Raw genomic sequence first — 18392 nt, 5'->3', positions numbered from 1 at the left:
AACAACCACTTCAATAAGGCCCAGGTCAATCATATCGCGAAACAATTAGAGAACATTTTTTTAATTATTTCTTTTCCAGATATGTACAGACACAAGACCCAGAATCTTTATACACATACAAATAATACTTGGGCTGTCCTGGGACCAAAACGTTTTGACAGATTAGACAGAATGTCAGATTAGACAGATGTCTGCATGTCTGCACAGTCTACGGTTCCTCGAATTAATTGGATATTGTATGGAGCTACTAGTTCATCATCAATATTGATTTAGTTTTCTTTATTCGTTGTGCAACGTCCCGTTACCATGACAAATAAATATGATAATAAGCCTAAAAGTATCTATAAAGATGCTTTGTTTTTTTTTTAAATTATTAGGAGTGCCCAGTAAAGATTTATGTTCACCATCACCCACATTGTTGTTGTACTGGTTGTCTGGCTGGTGCTTGCCGCTGTGTCCTGAAGTTCAAGGCCGGTCTATGTGACCCGGATGATGTTTTGACCTAGGTGGGGAGTGAGGTGAGGTGGAAAAGGGTTTAACGTCGTGTTCACGATTGTTGCACTTTTTAGCGACGTCTGGACTAATGCCGATTTTATAGTGCTATCCCACTGAGATACCATGCCGCAGTTTAACATGAATACCCCACTCAGACACAGTACACTGACAGTCCTTGTTTTAGCCCCTTAATGCCGTGCGTCAGGCAAGGAAGCAACACGTACCATCTTTTAACGTCTCTTTGTGTGACGCGGCCGAACCCCCTATCTTCCACTCTCTGGGCGGACGTTCTACCACTAGACCAGGGTGGCGGTCAGACCAGGGAGGCGGTCAGATCAGGGAGGCGGTCAGATCAGGGAGGCGGTCAGACCAGGGAGGCGGTCAGGAGGGGTTGACCTGACACGAGGTGGTGATAGGTTGGACACGGAACGGTGGGTACGGGGACGATTAACACTTGTTTACAATGTGTGAATCCCATATCTGCTGCCTTCCAGTGGGATAGGGGTGGAATAGATCTAAAAGCTGCATAAAACCATTCTCAGTGACTATTACACAGTGTGTCGGTGCGCTGCCGGACAAGAGTGAGTGAGTATGGTTTTACGCCGCTTTTAGCAATATTCCAGCAACATCACGGCTACAGAAATGGACCACACACATTGTACCCATGTGGGGGATCGAACCCGGGTCTTCGGCACGACGAACGAACGCTGCCGGTCAAGGGAAAGTATACACTTAAAAATTGGATTTGATCAAAAAATTACAAACATTATCACCCGTTACTAGGCCGAAAACTGCAAACGTAAGGTCCAAAACAAGTCTTTGATTCACGTATCAAATACTTCATCATCGAATTACCATCACCATCAAACATGGTGTATACTTTCTTTCTTTTGCTCGGCAGTTTAGTTACATCTTGGAAACATCACAACAGGAGAACTAATTAATCGAACCTGGGTACGAGCGGACCCATCATCCACTGTGCTAACCAATCCACAGTACGGTAATAATGTTTCATTCAGTATGTGACCGCCTTCGTGGTATAGTGGTAGAGCGTCCGCCCGGAGAGCGGAAGGTCCGGGGTTCGATCCCCGGCCGCGTCATACCAAAAGACGTTAAAAGATGGTACTTGTTGTTGCCCTGTCTGGCACTCGGCATTAAGGGGTTAAAACAAGGACTGGTCAGTATACTGTGTCCGAGTGGGGTATTCATTTTTAACTGCGGCATGGTCTCTCAGTGGGCTAGCACTATAAATCGGTATCAGTCCGGACTAGTACAAGCAGCCACACACACACGTGCATGCACATCGCTATATAAGTCCAATACTCTTGGACGCGACGTTAAACCCAATTTCACCTCACCTCACCTCATTCAGTATGTAGACCCAAGCCCAAAGTACATAGCTATTTTTGGGAAGCTTGGCATTAGGCATACAATCTAAGGCTGGCCGTAATTTTTCTGAGTTTCCCATCTCCCGCCCGCCCCGAATGGTCATTCCAACGTAAAATTGTTTAAAGTCTTCGTATCTCGATTGTTCCCGCTGTTGTGAAAAATTATGCCCTGGTCTGATAAAAAAAAGGCTACTACCTATGCACACTCATACAAAAAAGACCAGCTTTATCTTTCTTCAGCAATGTTTATTAAACATTCGTTTCCGGACCAAAGCGACTCGATTTACGCCATAAAGTAATTTAAAGACTGGTTCCAAGTGTTTTAAACTTTAAAATGTCATAAACTAAGTTACATAATTTATGAAAAACAGTTTTTATTTCATTTCGCCCGGCCGCTCTGTTGTTGGTTGAGATTGGAGAAAACACATAAAAAATATTGATGCCCCAAACACGGATATATGATATGGTGGCGAGGCCAAACAACTCTGGGCCAAGTTGAACTGCTGCCAAATGTGTTCGTACCTCAGTGTCACATTCTCCCACAAAGGATCGTGATTTGCCTGTACCCGAAACACTCTAACGCGTGCTGCATAATACACTATACTAGCCTGAACAACCAGGTCGATGAGTGTTTTTTTTGAAAAAACAACTACGTATTTTGTATTTTTCACTTTCGACATTTCCCCAGAGCCCGGCGCGGCCCTGGTGGGCACATCTCCCGCCCACCGTGTAGCGACATGCCCACACAACATGCCCACACAACCTGCCTTGTGTCGTCTGCTGTTGTCTGACGCCGCTGAAGTCACGGCACCCGTATGGACAGAAGGCAGGGGAAACGTGCGACGGAAGCAGGCTGAGGGACAGGTATTTCACAGGTAGCAGTTGATGGTATCAGTTGTCTGTGTCCACGTCTTGACCTGCATTTTGAATACCGTCACACAGCATCATGCATGTGTATCTGTAACTTGCATCACGCACGCAGTCGATGACATCAGTTACCGTGCAGTCAATGACATCAATCACCGTGCAGTCGGTGACATCAATCACCGTGCAGACGATGACATCAATCACCGTGCAGTCGATGACATCAATCACCATGCAGTCAGTGATACCAATCACCGTGTAGTCAGTGACATCAATCACCGTGCAGTCGATGACATCAGTTACCGTGCAGTCAATGACATCAATCACCGTGCAGTCGATGACATCAGTTACTGTGCAGTCAATGACATCAATCACCGTGCAGTCGATGACATCAATCACCTTGCAGTCGATGGCCTCAATCACCGTGCAGTCAATGACATCAATCACCGTGCAGTCGATGACATCAGTTACCGTGCAGTCAATGACATCAATCACCGTGCAGTCGATGACATCAACCACCGTGCAGTCGGTGACATCAGTTACTGTGCAGTCAATGACATCAATCACCGTGCAGTCGATGACATCAATCACCGTGCAGTCGATGACATCAGTTACTGTGCAGTCAATGACATCAATCACCGTGCAGTCGATGACATCAATCACCGTGCAGTCGATGACATCAATCACCGTGCAGTCGCTGACATCAATCACCGTGCAGTCGGTGACATCAGTTACTGTGCAGTCAATGACATCAATCACCGTGCAGTCGATGACATCAATCACCGTGCAGTCAATTACATCAATCACCGTGCAGTCGGTGACATCAGTTACTGTGCAGTCAATGACATCAATCACCGTGCAGTCGATGACATCAATCACCGTGCAGTCGGTGACATCAATCACCGTGCAGTCGATGACCTCAATCACCGTGCAGTCGATGACATCAATCACCGTGCAGTCGATGACATCAATCACCGTGCAGTCGATGACATCAATCACCGTGTTGTCAGTGACATTAATCACCGTGCAGTCAATGACATCAATCACCGTGCAGTCGATGACCTCAATCACCGTGTTGTCAGTGACATCAATCACCATGCAGTCGATGACATCAATCACCGTGCAGTCGATGACAACATATCGATGACAACATTCATCACACAATCGATGAAAATACATCACACATTCGATGACAACATACATCACACAATCGAGGACAACGTACACCATACAATCGACGATAACATACATCACACAATCGAGGAGAATAAACATCACACAATCGATGACAACATACATCACACAATCGACGACAACATACGTCACACAATCGATGGTTTACTTGTGCATCAATCTGTTCTGAAGTGATCTAGTCGTAGTTACGCATCCAACTGTTCTGACGTGATATAGTCACGTATTCAACCTACGCATCCAACTGTTCTGACCTGATCTAGTCATGTATTCAACTTACGCACTCAACTATTCTGACGTGATATAATCATGCATTCAACTTACGCATTTAACTGTTCTGACGTGACATAGTCATGTATTCAACTTACGCATACACAACGTCATCTGGTTGTGTTGTCGACCTTTAAGCATCCAACTTTTCTGACGTGATGTATTCACGAAATCAATAGTACGCAATATCTACCGTGCTGTAATACTAGGACGTACAACAGACTTAAAACAAAAACACTTGAAATCGTTTTTATTTTGTTCAGTAACATATACAAATGGATGATCTTGAAATGAGAGAAACACCCCTGCATCAGCAATACTCAGGTGGTTGATCTCGTTTAATAAATAACAATACAAATAATAATAATAAAACAGTATAAAGTGTAGAAAATTGCGTATCACAGAAAGAACTCAGTTGTTTGGACACATGGGGTCACCATACTGAATTGATTGATTAAAAGTTGAGGCTTGAAATGGCAATACAACTCGAAAATATTCAAGAGCTGTGGAAAAAATAGTCGGCCCAGACTTCACTCAGTACCTGGCTAATAGAAACATCTGAAGTAACGCAAAACATAGACATGAGAATCTCCATGGCAACAAATGTAATGATTTTAGATGCTGTCACCATAATCAGACATCAGTTACCATGGTAACGAGAGGAATACAGTTTCCGACATTGAGCAGTCGACCGTCAGTACAATACAGCACACACAGGACAGGAGATCTAGGTTGATAATTGCTTTGGCTTGGGAGAATATAATGTGTTCCTATGTCATTGAATAATCACTAAACTTCTCATCACATGTTGCTAACGGTGACTTCCCACGCATGGATACGGTGACTTCAGAAAACCCTCACATTTGAGGGTTTCACTTCTTCTTCTTTTTCTTTTTCCCGCCTTTCTTCCCTGATTTTTTCCCGCCCTTTTTGCTGCCAGACGTTTTTGAGACTTTCCCTCCCTTTTTAGAAGGACTTTTGCTGCGACTCCTGTCGGCCGCACTCCCCTTTCCCCTCCCTTTCTCGCCGGCGTCCTCCTGGGGGGGTCGGGGCACATACTCCACACGGATGCCTTGACATCTTTTCTAAACAAATATGAAAAGAATATAAGTCGCACGGACTTTTATCGATACCAGGCAACATGTGTGACAAATACAAATTATGTTTTGTTGCACACCTCACCTGTCTAGTTGCACAAAGGTAACATTTATACTACACTCACCTGGTAATACTAATACTACCCCACCTGGTAACACTTATACTCCACTCACCTGGTAACTCTTATACTACCACACCTGGTAACACTTATACTCCGCTCACCTGGTAACACTTATAGTCCACTCAGCTGGTAACACTTATACTACCCCATCTGGTAACACCTATACTTCACTCACCTGGTAACACTTATACTTCACTCACCTGGTAACACTTATACTCCACTCAACTGGTAACACTTATACTCCACTCAACTGGTAACACTTATACTCCACTCACCTGGTAACACTTATACTTCCTCACCTGATAAGACTTATACTCCACTCAACTGGTAACACTTATACTCCACTCAACTGGTAACACATATACCACCCCACCTTGTAACACCTATACTACCCCACCTGGTAACACTTATACTACCCCACCGGGTAACACTTATACTACCCCACCTGGTAACACTTATACTACCCCACCTGTTAACACTTATACTACACTCACCTGGTAACACTTATACTACCCCACCTGGTAACACTTATACTACCCCACCTGGTAACACTTATACTGCCCCACCTGGTAACACGTATACTACCCCACCTGGTAATACTTATACTACCCCACCTGGTAACACTTATACTACCCTACCTGGTAACACGTATACTACCCCATCTGGTAACACTTATACTCCCCCACCTGGTAACACGTATACTACCCCACCTGGTAACACTTATACTCCTACACCTGGGAACACTTATACTACCCCACCTGGTAACACTTGTAATCGCCTCACCTGGTAACACTTATACTCCCCCACCTGGTAACACTTGTAATCGCCTCACCTGATAACACTTATACTACCACCTGGTAACACGTATACTACCCCACCTGGTAAAACTTGTAATCGCCTCACCTGGTTGCACCTGCGACACTTGCCCGGCTCGAACATCTCCCCATAGAAGTCCCCTCGCAGACATTCCTTGCAGAAGCGGGTACCACACCACTTGCACTGGTAGGTCTGCGACACAACAAACGAGGAGTGTGACAGCAGTGACGTCATGTCGCTCGAGATACCCACGAGCATTATTATCACATTATTATAACATATGATGAGATGACATTTTATTGTCCCAAAAGAAATTTGGGTTACATCAGCACAAGGTCTCCGCATATTGATAAAAAACACATACGAATAAATAAGAGCATCACAAACGTATTTAGTATTAAATGTGGCACTAAATAAATACTCAACAATTATTTATCACAAAAAATAAAGTAAGAAGCAAAATAATCTTACTGCGACTTGTTATTCAGTCATTCGGACAGACATCTGGAATGCTCTCTCTCTCTCTCTCTCTCTCTCTCTCTCTCTCTCTCTCTCTCTCTCTCTCTCTCTCTCTCTCTCTCTCTCTCTCTCTCTCTCTCTCTCTCAATATATATATATATATATATAGGGTGATGTTATTGAGAACCCGAGTGCGTCATAAGAATACAGGAATGTGGCCACCTCGAACTGTTAATTGTTTAAACTTTTTGTTTAATTTGAAAGCGGGGTATGCGTACACATACACTGGTCGATGTAATCAATAACCTGAGGTTGTAAGTCACGCATGGTTCAGTGTGCTGCGTGAGCTGTGAGAGCTGTGATTGAGTAAGGATATGTTGACAGGAGTGAATGAGTGAGGTCATTGCCCGTAGGACGACATGGCTGATCCTTGTGACTGGTCAGTTCAAACAGACTATTTATCTTTTACACAGTTATAAACAATCAGTCTTCACACACGTAGTTTACCTTACCAGACAATCAGTCTTCACACACGTAGTTTACATTACCAGACAATTAGTCTTCACACACGTAGTTTACCTTACCAGACAATCAGTCTTCACACGCGTAGTTTACCTTACCAGACAATCAGTCTTCACACGCGTAGTTTACCTTACCAGACAATTAGTCTTCACACACGTAGTTTACCTTCCCACAAGCCCTGCCTCCCATGGGCAAGTTATAAGGGAATCTATATATACAGTTATACAGACATTCCAAAGATAATGATGTTTTAACACCGATGTATCCTTACTGCAAATATTACCAAGACTATGAATACCATGTTATATTAATATGTCCAGGATATGAAGATATAAATACCTGCCTAACTATAATTATACGTATCCAACACAAAGAAAACGTGTACAGTTAATAAGGAACATAAATAGCCACATTCTTCTGAGACTTGCTGATTTTGTTCATAGAATATTTGAAAGTAGGATGATACGTTGAATATCAATAAAGCTAAAATGTGTACATTTATTCATTAACAATATACAAGTGGTGCTCCACGACGAATTGTCCAACAACAAAATGTCATTGTGCTATTGGTCTCATGGTCACATATACCAAAAACAATCTATATGTCTGTGATAAGGGAGTCGGGTAATTTAAATAAACACGGCTTAAAGTAATAATTGAAATTTAATATTTTCTAATTCCGTTACGTCTGAAGAAACTACCAATAGTGTACCGTGGTATCGATGTCAGCTGAACAGTTTTATTTAGAAGTTGGGGCAACACTCTTTAAATGTCTCCCCACAGCAGTCATACACATAGGCAGGTCATACTGACTTTGTGTCAAAATATACAATATCGTATACGACAATCAGCGGCTGATTGAGACGCGAAAGATAACAACAGCAGAGGTATTGCTCCTGTAAACCGTGCATGTAATACAAGTCTTGGACAAACACACAGGCATCTGGCGTTGTCTCGCGTGCTGTGTCTCATCTCCCGGGCAATCAGTGCTGGGGTGTGACCCGTCAGTGACGGGTGACTAGTGATAGTGCGATAACACGATTATAACACAGGGATATATCCTCTATACCCCAACTCACCGTGCTCGTAGTCGTACATCCCCACCGACACATCCTAAATGCTGTTGTTGCGTCGCCGTTCTACCTCCAGCCCTACTGGCGTATTATGACATATTTTAACATCATGTTGGATCAATCTTTCTTTCACCCCGTCTTGACTTGAACTGCACTGATCCAAAATGGCCTCCCGGCGTCAGGCGTTGCTAAGGGGTGACAAAGCGCGTGTTGACAGAAAAGCTCTCCGTACAATATGTGTGGCAGTCACGACTAAAGCCGGGTTATGACTTCTATAAGTCCGCTTGTCGGGCTGGAGTATGTGTGTGTGTTATGATAGAGAGAGGCATTTGATAACAATGTGTTCTGTCATTCAGGAGCCGTGAATAGTTTTATACAGTTCGGCACCCACCGTGACCCTTTCACTTAGAGGCCCGTATTCACAAAGCGGTCTCTGTTGCTAGATCGTTGGGGGATTTACTTACGGTAGTAATTCAATCATAATAGAATAAGCTTATGACAGACTTAATTCTACTAAGACCACTTTGCTTGAGAACTACAAAGCGATTATATTAACGCGGCTGTTGTAATTCCATGATAAAAGCATATACTTACGACAGTGTTACTGCTAAGACCACTTTGTTAGTGACCCGTGAAGATCCGGGTTAGAATTGGTCTTTAGTAACCCATGCTCGTCGCAAGGGACGACTAACGGGGTTGGGTGGTCAGACTCGCTGACTTTTTTATGCATGTCATCATATCCCATTTGCGTAGATCGCGTCTCATGACGTCAATCACTGGATTGTCTGGTCCAGACTGGATTACTTTCAGACCGTCGTCATATATGTGGAATACTCCTTCCTGCCGATATATCATTAATTTGTAGAACAGCCACGGCCCTGTTGCACAAAGAGTTCATTCGCACGAAGACGACTTTTGATCGGCTGTAACAACATCGTGTCTGGTGGCGAGTCGCCTTGCTGTGACGTTCTCCCCTGTCCACGTGGACCGCCTCCGTGGTCTAGTTGTAGAGCGTCCGCCCGGAGAGCGGAAGGTCCGGGGTTCGATCCCCGACCGCGTCATACCAAAAGACGTTAAAAGATAGTACTTGTTGTTGCCATGTCTGGCGCTCGGCATTGAGGGGCTAAAACAAGGCACTGGTCGGCTCGGAGTCAGTATACTGTGTATGAGTGGGGTATTCATGTTAAACTGCGGCATGGTATCTCAGTGAGCTAGCACTATAAATCGGCATCAGTCCGGACTAGTACAAGCAGCCACACAAACACACACACGTACATGCACGTCGCTATATAAGTGCAATGATCTTGGACGCGACGTTAAACCCCATTTCACCTCACCTCATCCTGTCCTTGACAGATGCAAGAGCTTTCACAAGTTAAGCCTTTCGCTTGGGCTGGGTCGTATCAATAGTATAGATATCAGCAGAAAATATATATTTTCCAGGTTACATGTCATTCCCGTTGTTTTATTTACTCCATACATGATATGTTACAATGAAGATATAGCCACCCACAGTCACGTGACTGCCGGTCCTTACCCGGATTGTAACCACGTATTCAAAAATCAATAATGATGTTTATTGCTTGTGTAGCAGGGCGTGGAGTCATCTCACAGATGACATCCTTACCTTGTCAGCTTGCTGACAGAGTTAACCTGTTTGGCCATGTTGACGAGGCGTCCGACTTCTAATCAGAAGGTCCGTGGTTGAAATCCCATCACGGGACTCGGAAATTTTATGGCCGCTGCACTAGCAAACTGGACAGTTCTTGTAAAGCGCACTTTGCATTTCTAGCAATAACTGTAGGTAAAATTCCTTATCGACTGAATGGTTTGTTTTCACTTGGTGTGTTTGTTATTCTATTTCGAGTGGCGAGGACCATGGGGTGTGACATATATATATAGCTTCACATCTCCATGCAGTGGTTTCATAGGGCATATATGTATTACTAGATGAATAGGTAGAGAGGTACGTTAAGGTCAAAGGTCATGAACCACTTGGTAAATCTGACACCCGTTGCTGTGCTCACAACATACTTAGTCTACTCCATGCATATCGCATTTAGAATTAGCTGAACACTTCCCGGGATTGTGGTTGCTTGGAATCGTGGGATCGTTAACGCACAAGTTCTACCTATAAACCCAGGCCTTGAGAGGATCTGTCGGAAATGGGACACGGGTAGATTAATGATGGTGTCAATGTAGGAGAAAGCACGGTATTTCCAAAGATATGAAACACACACGTTACGCCACAAAGGATTTGCGGTTTCAGATTACAAAATATACACGTTTACGACGGACAAAAGTGCCATGACATAAGCTCCGTGAAACTTGCGTAGATTTACGTGGATTATGAACTCTGTTTCTAGATTTACCTAACCACCGTCGCTGTATGGTTGAAATAATGCCGAGTCGACGTTAAATGTTTGTTGTTTAACGCCGCACTCAGCAATATTCCAGCTATATGACGGCGGTCTGTAAATAATTAAGTCTGGAACAGACAATCCAGTGATTGACGTCATGAGCATCGATCAACGTAATTGGGATTGATGACATGCATCAACCAAATCAGCGAGCCTGACCACCCGACCCGTTAGTCGCATCTTACGACAAGCATAGTCGCAAACTGTAACTAGCTACACTTACCTCATGAGACTATCACAGCAATAGATAAATTCAAGATCTTCATTTTATTAGTTGTATGGTTATAGCATGAAGGTTCCTATTGGAATAGAGGCATTGTTAGGATCGATATCACACATTGGCTCTTATTAGAATGGAATGCCTGCTTGGTCTAGTGGTAGAGCGTCCGCCCGGCCGGGTCATACAAAAATGGCGCTCGACACTAGGCTAAAACAAGGACTGGATTGCTCGGAGTCAGTAAACTGTGTCTGAGTGGGGTATTCATGTTAAACTGCGGCATGGTATCTCAATTGGCTAGCACTATAAATCGGCATCAGTCCGAACTAGTACAAGCAGCCACACACACAAGAAATATGTTTCAAAAATTGTACCCATGTAGGAATCAAACACGGGCACAACATACAAACAAACAAACACATCCTTATACTCCCAGCAGAGCTTGTAGTCAACGTCATGTGACCCCAACTGTCACGTGATCGTAGGGTTCCGTTGCACGACAACAATTCCTTTGCATCATAGTTGTTTCCCTGATACGTATATTTCTTAATAAATGTGAAAAGGATAAAAAAAAAATTGAAAGTATTGTCCGGAATAATAAAAATACAGATGTGAAATATAAGTTTTGTTATATTTCAGTTTGACAAGCCTGACAAGTATGTAAACAGTAGCAATCCCAGGGTATGTTATTGCCACATCCTCCTTCTGCGACACTGGATCTTTGACCCTGGCAAATTGTATACAAGAACTTGCTATTGTCACCGATCAGTATAGATGATCATGGCGTCTTACATGAAATGAATGGAAGCAGGTCATGGAAGGATGGATATTTTTGGTCTGACATCAGATGATAGAGAACGGGCATTTTACGAGACTTCGTTGAATTTTAAAAAAAAAACAGAAACGCGCGAAAACATCGAGTTGGCGTGATATGTATGTTGATACCACAAATCGCATACAACGGATAAATAATTCAAATTCCACCGTGAATCAAAAGTCACAATCTATTTATTTTACTTTGATACAGTATGTCTATGTCAGTGAGTACAAACAACGCATCAAAGGAAAGGTTGCCTTTTCAAGAAATGCATGGCCAGGAGACCAAATATATTTAAGAATTAAAGTTCAATATTAAAAATATGCGATTATGGAGGAATCAACGAAAAAGACAATGTGCACACTTTGGGGAAGGGTTTACGATGCCGCGTTCGGTTCCAAATTCAGTTCAGTGCGGTTAAATCTGCAGGTAATCTAGCTCTACATTGAAGATACGCTATGTTTTTTTCCTAAATGATTCTTATAATGCACCCCAAGCAAAATTGAAAGAAACGCCAAACTAGTTTGCCTCGTAACTAGTGGTTAGCCAGAACAAATGTCATGAAATCACTTGCAATTTATGTATTTAAATTTACTCGGGTAAAAAAAACTTCTACTATATGCTTGTGACGTCGCGGATTGTAATTCAACAGCGTAAATGTTCATATGAACACGATCGTCTATTTCGTTGCGGTTACGGAAAGGGTCGAGGTTAGCGGAAAGGACTGAACATACCATTCCATTCGTAACCACTCGCCCCTCGCCGTGACCTGCATACGTGAACAAGTCCAATCGTGAGCAACTCGTGTTATTTCGGGACAAGCATTCGTCACCACTCGCCCCTTTCCGTAACCGCAATAACACGAGTTGGTCACGTTTTGTTTGTTTGTTTGTTTGTTTGTTGTTTAACGCCGCACTCAGCAATATTGCGGCTATATGACGGCGGTCTGTAAAATAATCGAGTCGGGACCAGACAATCCGGTGTTTGACATCATGAGTCAAGAGCCTGACCACCCGATCCCGTTAGTCGCCTTTTACGACAAGCATAGTCGCCTTTTACGGCAAGTATGGGTTGCTGAAGACCAATTCTACCCCGGTCACAGTTGGTCACGAATGCGGGACAAGTCGAATAGCGATTCTCCTTGCAGGTTACGGAAAGGGGCGACTGATGACGAATGACAAATGACGCAAAGACTCGAAACGTGACGCCACAATGGCATGACGTCATAATGGCCGTTTCGAAGCAACATGACGTCACGTGTCAAAGCAAGTCACGTTATTGTTTCAACCGAAAGATTTTTTATCATTGTCCATAGAGATGCTTACCAAAGATATATTTTGATTGACAAATGGCGGCTTTTATTATAAACACCGCTGTGAGACGCAGAAACACCTCTCCGCGCAGGTATGACTGGTACTCGTCTACGGAATACACGCACGAAAACCCAGCTCCAGATAAACCAGACGCATTCGTGTTTTCCACTGGCAACGCCACCCTATTCTCTCGAAGGAAACTTCCTCTCGCGGCTCCGTCGTGGAATTTTACCACCGTCACCTACCACAGCGAGGATGATGATGGATCACTAGATGAAGACGAAGTGAAACCCCCAGTTGACGAACATGCCCTCGATATGTATGTCAATCGGATTATCCTTTCCGCAACCATGAACGAGGAGGGTGACACTTTTGGAATCAGTGAGTAAACGTTAGTCTCTACTATTTTTGGATACTGGCACCTCTTATGAAAAGGGTGCACATGCATTATACAGGACACCTATCCACCATGATTATTTGATGCTGCTAATAAAGCCGCACGCGACGGCATCACTATTTGAAAAATAGGTCGATAAAGCTCAAAATAAGCAACAACAAAACCCCGCTTGCATTTGTATGGTATAATATGATAAATCATGAATGTGAATACCAAAGCGATGCATAAACGTCAAAAACTGGACATTAACATCGAAAAAGTAGTCGGAAATAGAAGTTCCAAAGTGGCGTTCGACAACCGCATCAGTGACAAGACCCCACACCCCGTTATTTTAGCGTGGCGACAAAAATGGCTTCTGAAAAACTTAGAAACAGTTACTATGGAATAAACTCGGGCACATCCCTTACCAACATGGCGACAGAAGGTGTACGGTATACTGCCTTCTTGCCATGAAAAGAGATTATATGCGAAGGCGTTTTTCGCTCCTCCAGATCAGACTATTGAAAAAATACATTCTGTGACCGAGACCAGAGATTAACATAACCGCATTAAATGTTTAAGATCTGTTTTCTCCTAACTCAGGTGATCCATATGATGGCATCAGAGAAGAACCAAAATACAAAGACAAACCGCTGACGAAATCGGCATCGGACAAGCAGGGGAGGAAGAAGAAGAAGAATAAGAGAAGGTCGGATGGGAAGAAGGAGAGTAAGCCTTCCGGAGAGGAAATCGGCCCACATGGACTTCAACTTCCAGCCGGAACAGTTAAAGGATGTGCTTCTAATGGACAAGTCTTAATCTGTATGTCACAGGATATGTACAGGTACAGATGATCATGTATAGCTGCGAACTTTTACCAAGTAGAATAATACCAATTGAGACGACAATCGTCAATACCCATGCCCCTTTGAGCTAAAATGTGACAGGACCGCCTCCATGGTCTAGTGGCAGAGCGTGCGCCCGGAGAGCGGGCCTTCTGGGGTTCGATACCTGGCCGCCTCATACCAAAAAGACGTTAAAAGATGGTACTTGCTGTAACCCTGTGTGACGCTCAGCATTCAGGGGCTACAACAAAGACTGGTCGGCCCGAGTCGGAGTATACTGTGTTTGAGTGGGGTATTCATGTTAAGCTGCGGCATGGCATCTATATGCACGTCGCTATGTAAGTGCAATGATCTTGGACACGCCGTTAAGCCCCATTTCACCTCACCTAAAAAGTGACAATTATTATTTTAATCACATTTTTTATTAAGATGCAATTCTAAGATGGAAATATTCTCGGCAGGGCAAATTTAACCCCGAATGAAAATCCCATTGGCATTCTATCAAAAGCACATCACTAAAAACTCACGGAAATGAAAAAAATATGTTTTTCTCAATTTAAAAATCGACACAAAGTATTACGTAACTTTAAATACGAAATAACAAAACAACTCGAAAAGTACAAGTCTGGATTTGCTAGTTTGATCTCAGTGAACAATACAAAATGTACTTTACAGGAGGTAATTTGTCGGCACTTTCAACATTCAAAAATAAAACTAAGTCCAAATTGACATAGCAGAAACAGACTATAGGCATTATGCACCTGTTCTCACCTGTCTTCAAGGTGTCATAGGTCACCTTGATCTACTTACACCTGGTTATGCCCTGTTTCACAATAGTCTGTTTTATTCAGTTTTACACACTTTTACGTGTAAAAAGGCATAAAAACATTTGATACGCTGTATTTGTACCACGGCCCAATTAGTACTAATTTAGATTTATTTAAGATCTGAGGTCGAAAAAACAGGTTTTTTTCATTTCCGTGAGTACTTTTTTTTAGCCTCTTATGTTCCGATAAGAAGGATATCCGAGAGGGCATCCAACATTATGTGCAGGGATAAAACCAGCTCAGATCCCCATGAAGAACTCTTTATAAATTCTTTTCCTGAGGGTTAAAATAATACATGAGTAGACCTGCAACGCATAAAATCTAGCATGCACCGGTAAAGTAAATTCTTGACAAATCCCACAAGTTTTCACTGCATGGCGATTTTGAAACTTCTTTTTTTCTGATCTGATCATGTGACCAGGTCGACAGTGATGGCGGAAGTGGAGTCCCGGGCACGCAACATGCACCAATATTTCGACTACGAGTTCCGACGCTACGACAAGCTAAAGGTCAACGCTTTGAAGGATTGCTACTTCTGGCACGGTACGAATTGACGGATCGTTCGTGAAATACTTTAATTTAAATGTTTTCGTGCAGAAATACAGGTCCACCAGACCTTCAGGGTTGATAGTGTGGGAATGGTTTGGACATTCTTAGAACAGACATGAAGACAGTGGGTCTCATTATGTTTTAACGAGAAGTGTTCATACGGTGTATCTTCTGTATTAACCAGCTGAATTATTGCTTCCAGAGAAATCCAAGCAACTTGAGAATATCATCGAGCTCAAGGAAGAAGAGATCTTCGAGTTGCGGTTAAAATACGACCTGCTGGAGAAAAGGGTATGTTCTTGACTTGTATTGTTATAAATATACAAGCAGACCTCGTTAACTCGATATTAAATAATATATAACGTAAGACATTGTACCGTTAAAGGGCAAGTTCACACGGAAATGAACAATTTTTTCTTGTACTTTTTCCACATTAAAAGTGTTAACATAGAAGTGTCATAGACAAAAATATAAAAACATCATATTTAATTAACATATTTTTTGCACTAAAACGATTTATATTTTTCACATTTACCAAGTGTTCTATTTCCATAACAAAAACACCATGGCTTATGCCCCTTGCAATATGACGTCATTGGTGCCAATTGATAAACATTATGACGTCATCATGCTTTGTTAGAGCCGCTTCACGTGGTGTAGGTACAGTTTTGTGATTCTAGCATCTCAGATGCCAGCCAGAATTGTGTTATGCTGAATCACCCTGCGCCCGAGTGTGTCGTAGACCATGTTGTTTTACCGCAAACTGGTCCTTGATATCTTTTGCGTTGAGAATAGACAGGGACCCAGTTGAATTGGCACCAATTACGTCATAATCTAAGGGGGATAACTCAGGCCTATTTCGCTCGTAAAACGAAGGCCTCATAACGGCATATCACTTTCACACTATTGTGAGCTTCCTACTTTCACTGTGAAAAAAATGAGTGTATATTTTCAAACACAGATACTTACTAATTCTAAAATTGCGTTTTGTTTAGAAAAAGAAAGAAAGTGATTTTTGCGTGTACACTTCCCCTTTAAAGTACAGTCACATATAAGTATCAATCTCATTAAAATCAGATCTTACCGCTAAACAAAGATCTGAGGACATCCCATTACGGGTCACGTCAGAACGACCTCTCGCAAACTTTGACTGATCAATGAAATGACTGACAAGAAATCGACATTAGCCAATCAGAAGGCAGCTTTCTCGAGCTTTACGACACTAGTTTCAAACTGGCGACTACGCTTCGAAACATATTTTGACGTATTGTCGGTTAAAAAATTTAAAACTGATAAAAAGAACATTTTGGAATGGCTTACAGATGGCCTAGATTGTATGGATATAATCATAAAACCCGTAACTGTCGTTCGGAATACCCTATGTTGAATATTTCGAGGTTGCATGATTAGAAAACACATTCCGTCTGTCACTTTCATGATGTGGTAAGCGACGCTCTGATTGGTTGGATGAAGGGTCGTTCTGACGTGACCCGTAATGGGATGTCCTCAGATCAGAGCGATAGCGAGAACTAAGATCTGATTTTTATAAGATTGAGATCGGTATTTGAGGCCAAATATGGAAACCCCGCTTGTCTTAAGATTTCGAGTTAGGGACCGGGCATTTAATATAGGGGCGGATGGGTCAGAGGGAACCAGGGAAGGGTAACCAAAAATATGACCCCCACTAGAGTAGGATCATAAACAATACTACACATATTTGGGGAGGGTCGTGAAAAAATGTACATTATACAATACTATATAAAAGTGCTTTTGTATTTTGTCTTTTCAGAGAGGGTCGTGAAAAAAATGTGCAAGGACATAGGGAGGGTTATCCGAAAATATAACAAGCATTAGGGGAGGGTCAATATTTTCAGTACATTAATGGATCAAACACTGTGTAGCTTGTGACGTGTTCTTTTTCTCAGTTTGAAGATGAGCAGAAAATGAAGCGGCAGCGGAGAGCCAACAAGAAACAACGCCGTAAGGCCGAAAAGACGTCCCAGTCCATGACGGACACGCTGACAGAGGCTGCCGATGAACGAGATTGCAACTCCCATGCATGATAACACTATCTTTAGAGCAGTTTCCATGAATTCATACCTGTTTACGTGGTTATCAAACTTGCAATAAATAGTACAGTCTTATAATATACGTATGTCAATGTAAATATAAATACATACCTATGTACACCTGGGAATTTAGGAATAAATGCGCTTTCGCAAAGCAGTGTTTCAGTTACGCAAAATAACACTTGAGATAAAGATAGATAGGCCTATAAATATTATTGACCCAAGCTGTTGAAAGGTGGGGCACATCGTACTCTTTGCCTCTCTGTGATGGAAGTTGAAAGCATTGTCACACTCACGTTTCCTTCTAGTGACAAGAGTTCCTAGTATTATGTTGGTTATGACACATATATCATGATTGTGCTTAAGCTCGTGACTAGTTGATGGCGTCACAATGTATCCTGGTTGCGTGGATCGTTTCTCAAAATAGCAAACCCGTGAAGCTCCGGGTAGAGAATAGGTGTTCGGCTGCCGATGCGTGCCAGAAGAGGCGACTCTGCTTGTTGTAAGAAGCGACTAACGGAATCGGGTGGTCAGGCTCACTGACTTTGTTGATGCATGTCATCAACTGGATTGTCTGTTCCAGGCTTTATTGTCGACAGACATCCGGCATTTAGCTGGAATATTGCTGAGTGCGGCGTTAAACAACATACAAACAAACACAT

General features: G+C 42.7%; 3 protein-coding genes across 3 annotated transcripts; 1 reads left to right on the top strand and 2 right to left on the bottom strand.

The window, feature by feature from the left end:
* Nucleotides 1-2774: 2774 nt before the first annotated feature.
* LOC139465549 (internalin J-like) lies at nucleotides 2775-3845 on the bottom strand. Its single transcript, XM_071247267.1, has one exon. The coding sequence runs from the start codon at nucleotides 3843-3845 to the stop codon at nucleotides 2775-2777; it is 1071 nt and encodes a 356-aa protein (XP_071103368.1).
* Nucleotides 3846-4443: 598 nt separating this feature from the next.
* LOC139465404 (uncharacterized) lies at nucleotides 4444-8442 on the bottom strand. Its single transcript, XM_071247112.1, has 3 exons — nucleotides 8304-8442; nucleotides 6331-6435; nucleotides 4444-5293 (listed from the first exon to the last, which is right to left on the bottom strand). Exons 1-3 carry the CDS (start codon nucleotides 8334-8336, stop codon nucleotides 5081-5083), a joined length of 351 nt encoding a protein of 116 aa, XP_071103213.1. The 5' UTR covers nucleotides 8337-8442; the 3' UTR covers nucleotides 4444-5080.
* A 4657-nt stretch (nucleotides 8443-13099) lies between these two features.
* Nucleotides 13100-17724, top strand: LOC139465939 (uncharacterized). The gene is made up of 5 exons (XM_071247944.1): nucleotides 13100-13445; nucleotides 14044-14284; nucleotides 15534-15655; nucleotides 15864-15952; nucleotides 17587-17724. The coding sequence occupies exons 1-5, from the start codon at nucleotides 13100-13102 to the stop codon at nucleotides 17722-17724; spliced, it is 936 nt and encodes a 311-aa protein (XP_071104045.1).
* The last annotated feature ends 668 nt before the right edge of the window (nucleotides 17725-18392 follow it).

The sequence above is a fragment of the Haliotis cracherodii genome, unplaced genomic scaffold (genome assembly GCF_022045235.1).
Source record: "Haliotis cracherodii isolate W230 unplaced genomic scaffold, xgHalCrac1.p SCAF_18, whole genome shotgun sequence".
Taxonomy (NCBI): Eukaryota; Metazoa; Mollusca; class Gastropoda; order Lepetellida; family Haliotidae; genus Haliotis; species Haliotis cracherodii.
Note: the sequence above shows the minus strand (reverse complement) of the source record. Positions and strands in the feature narration are given on the sequence as shown.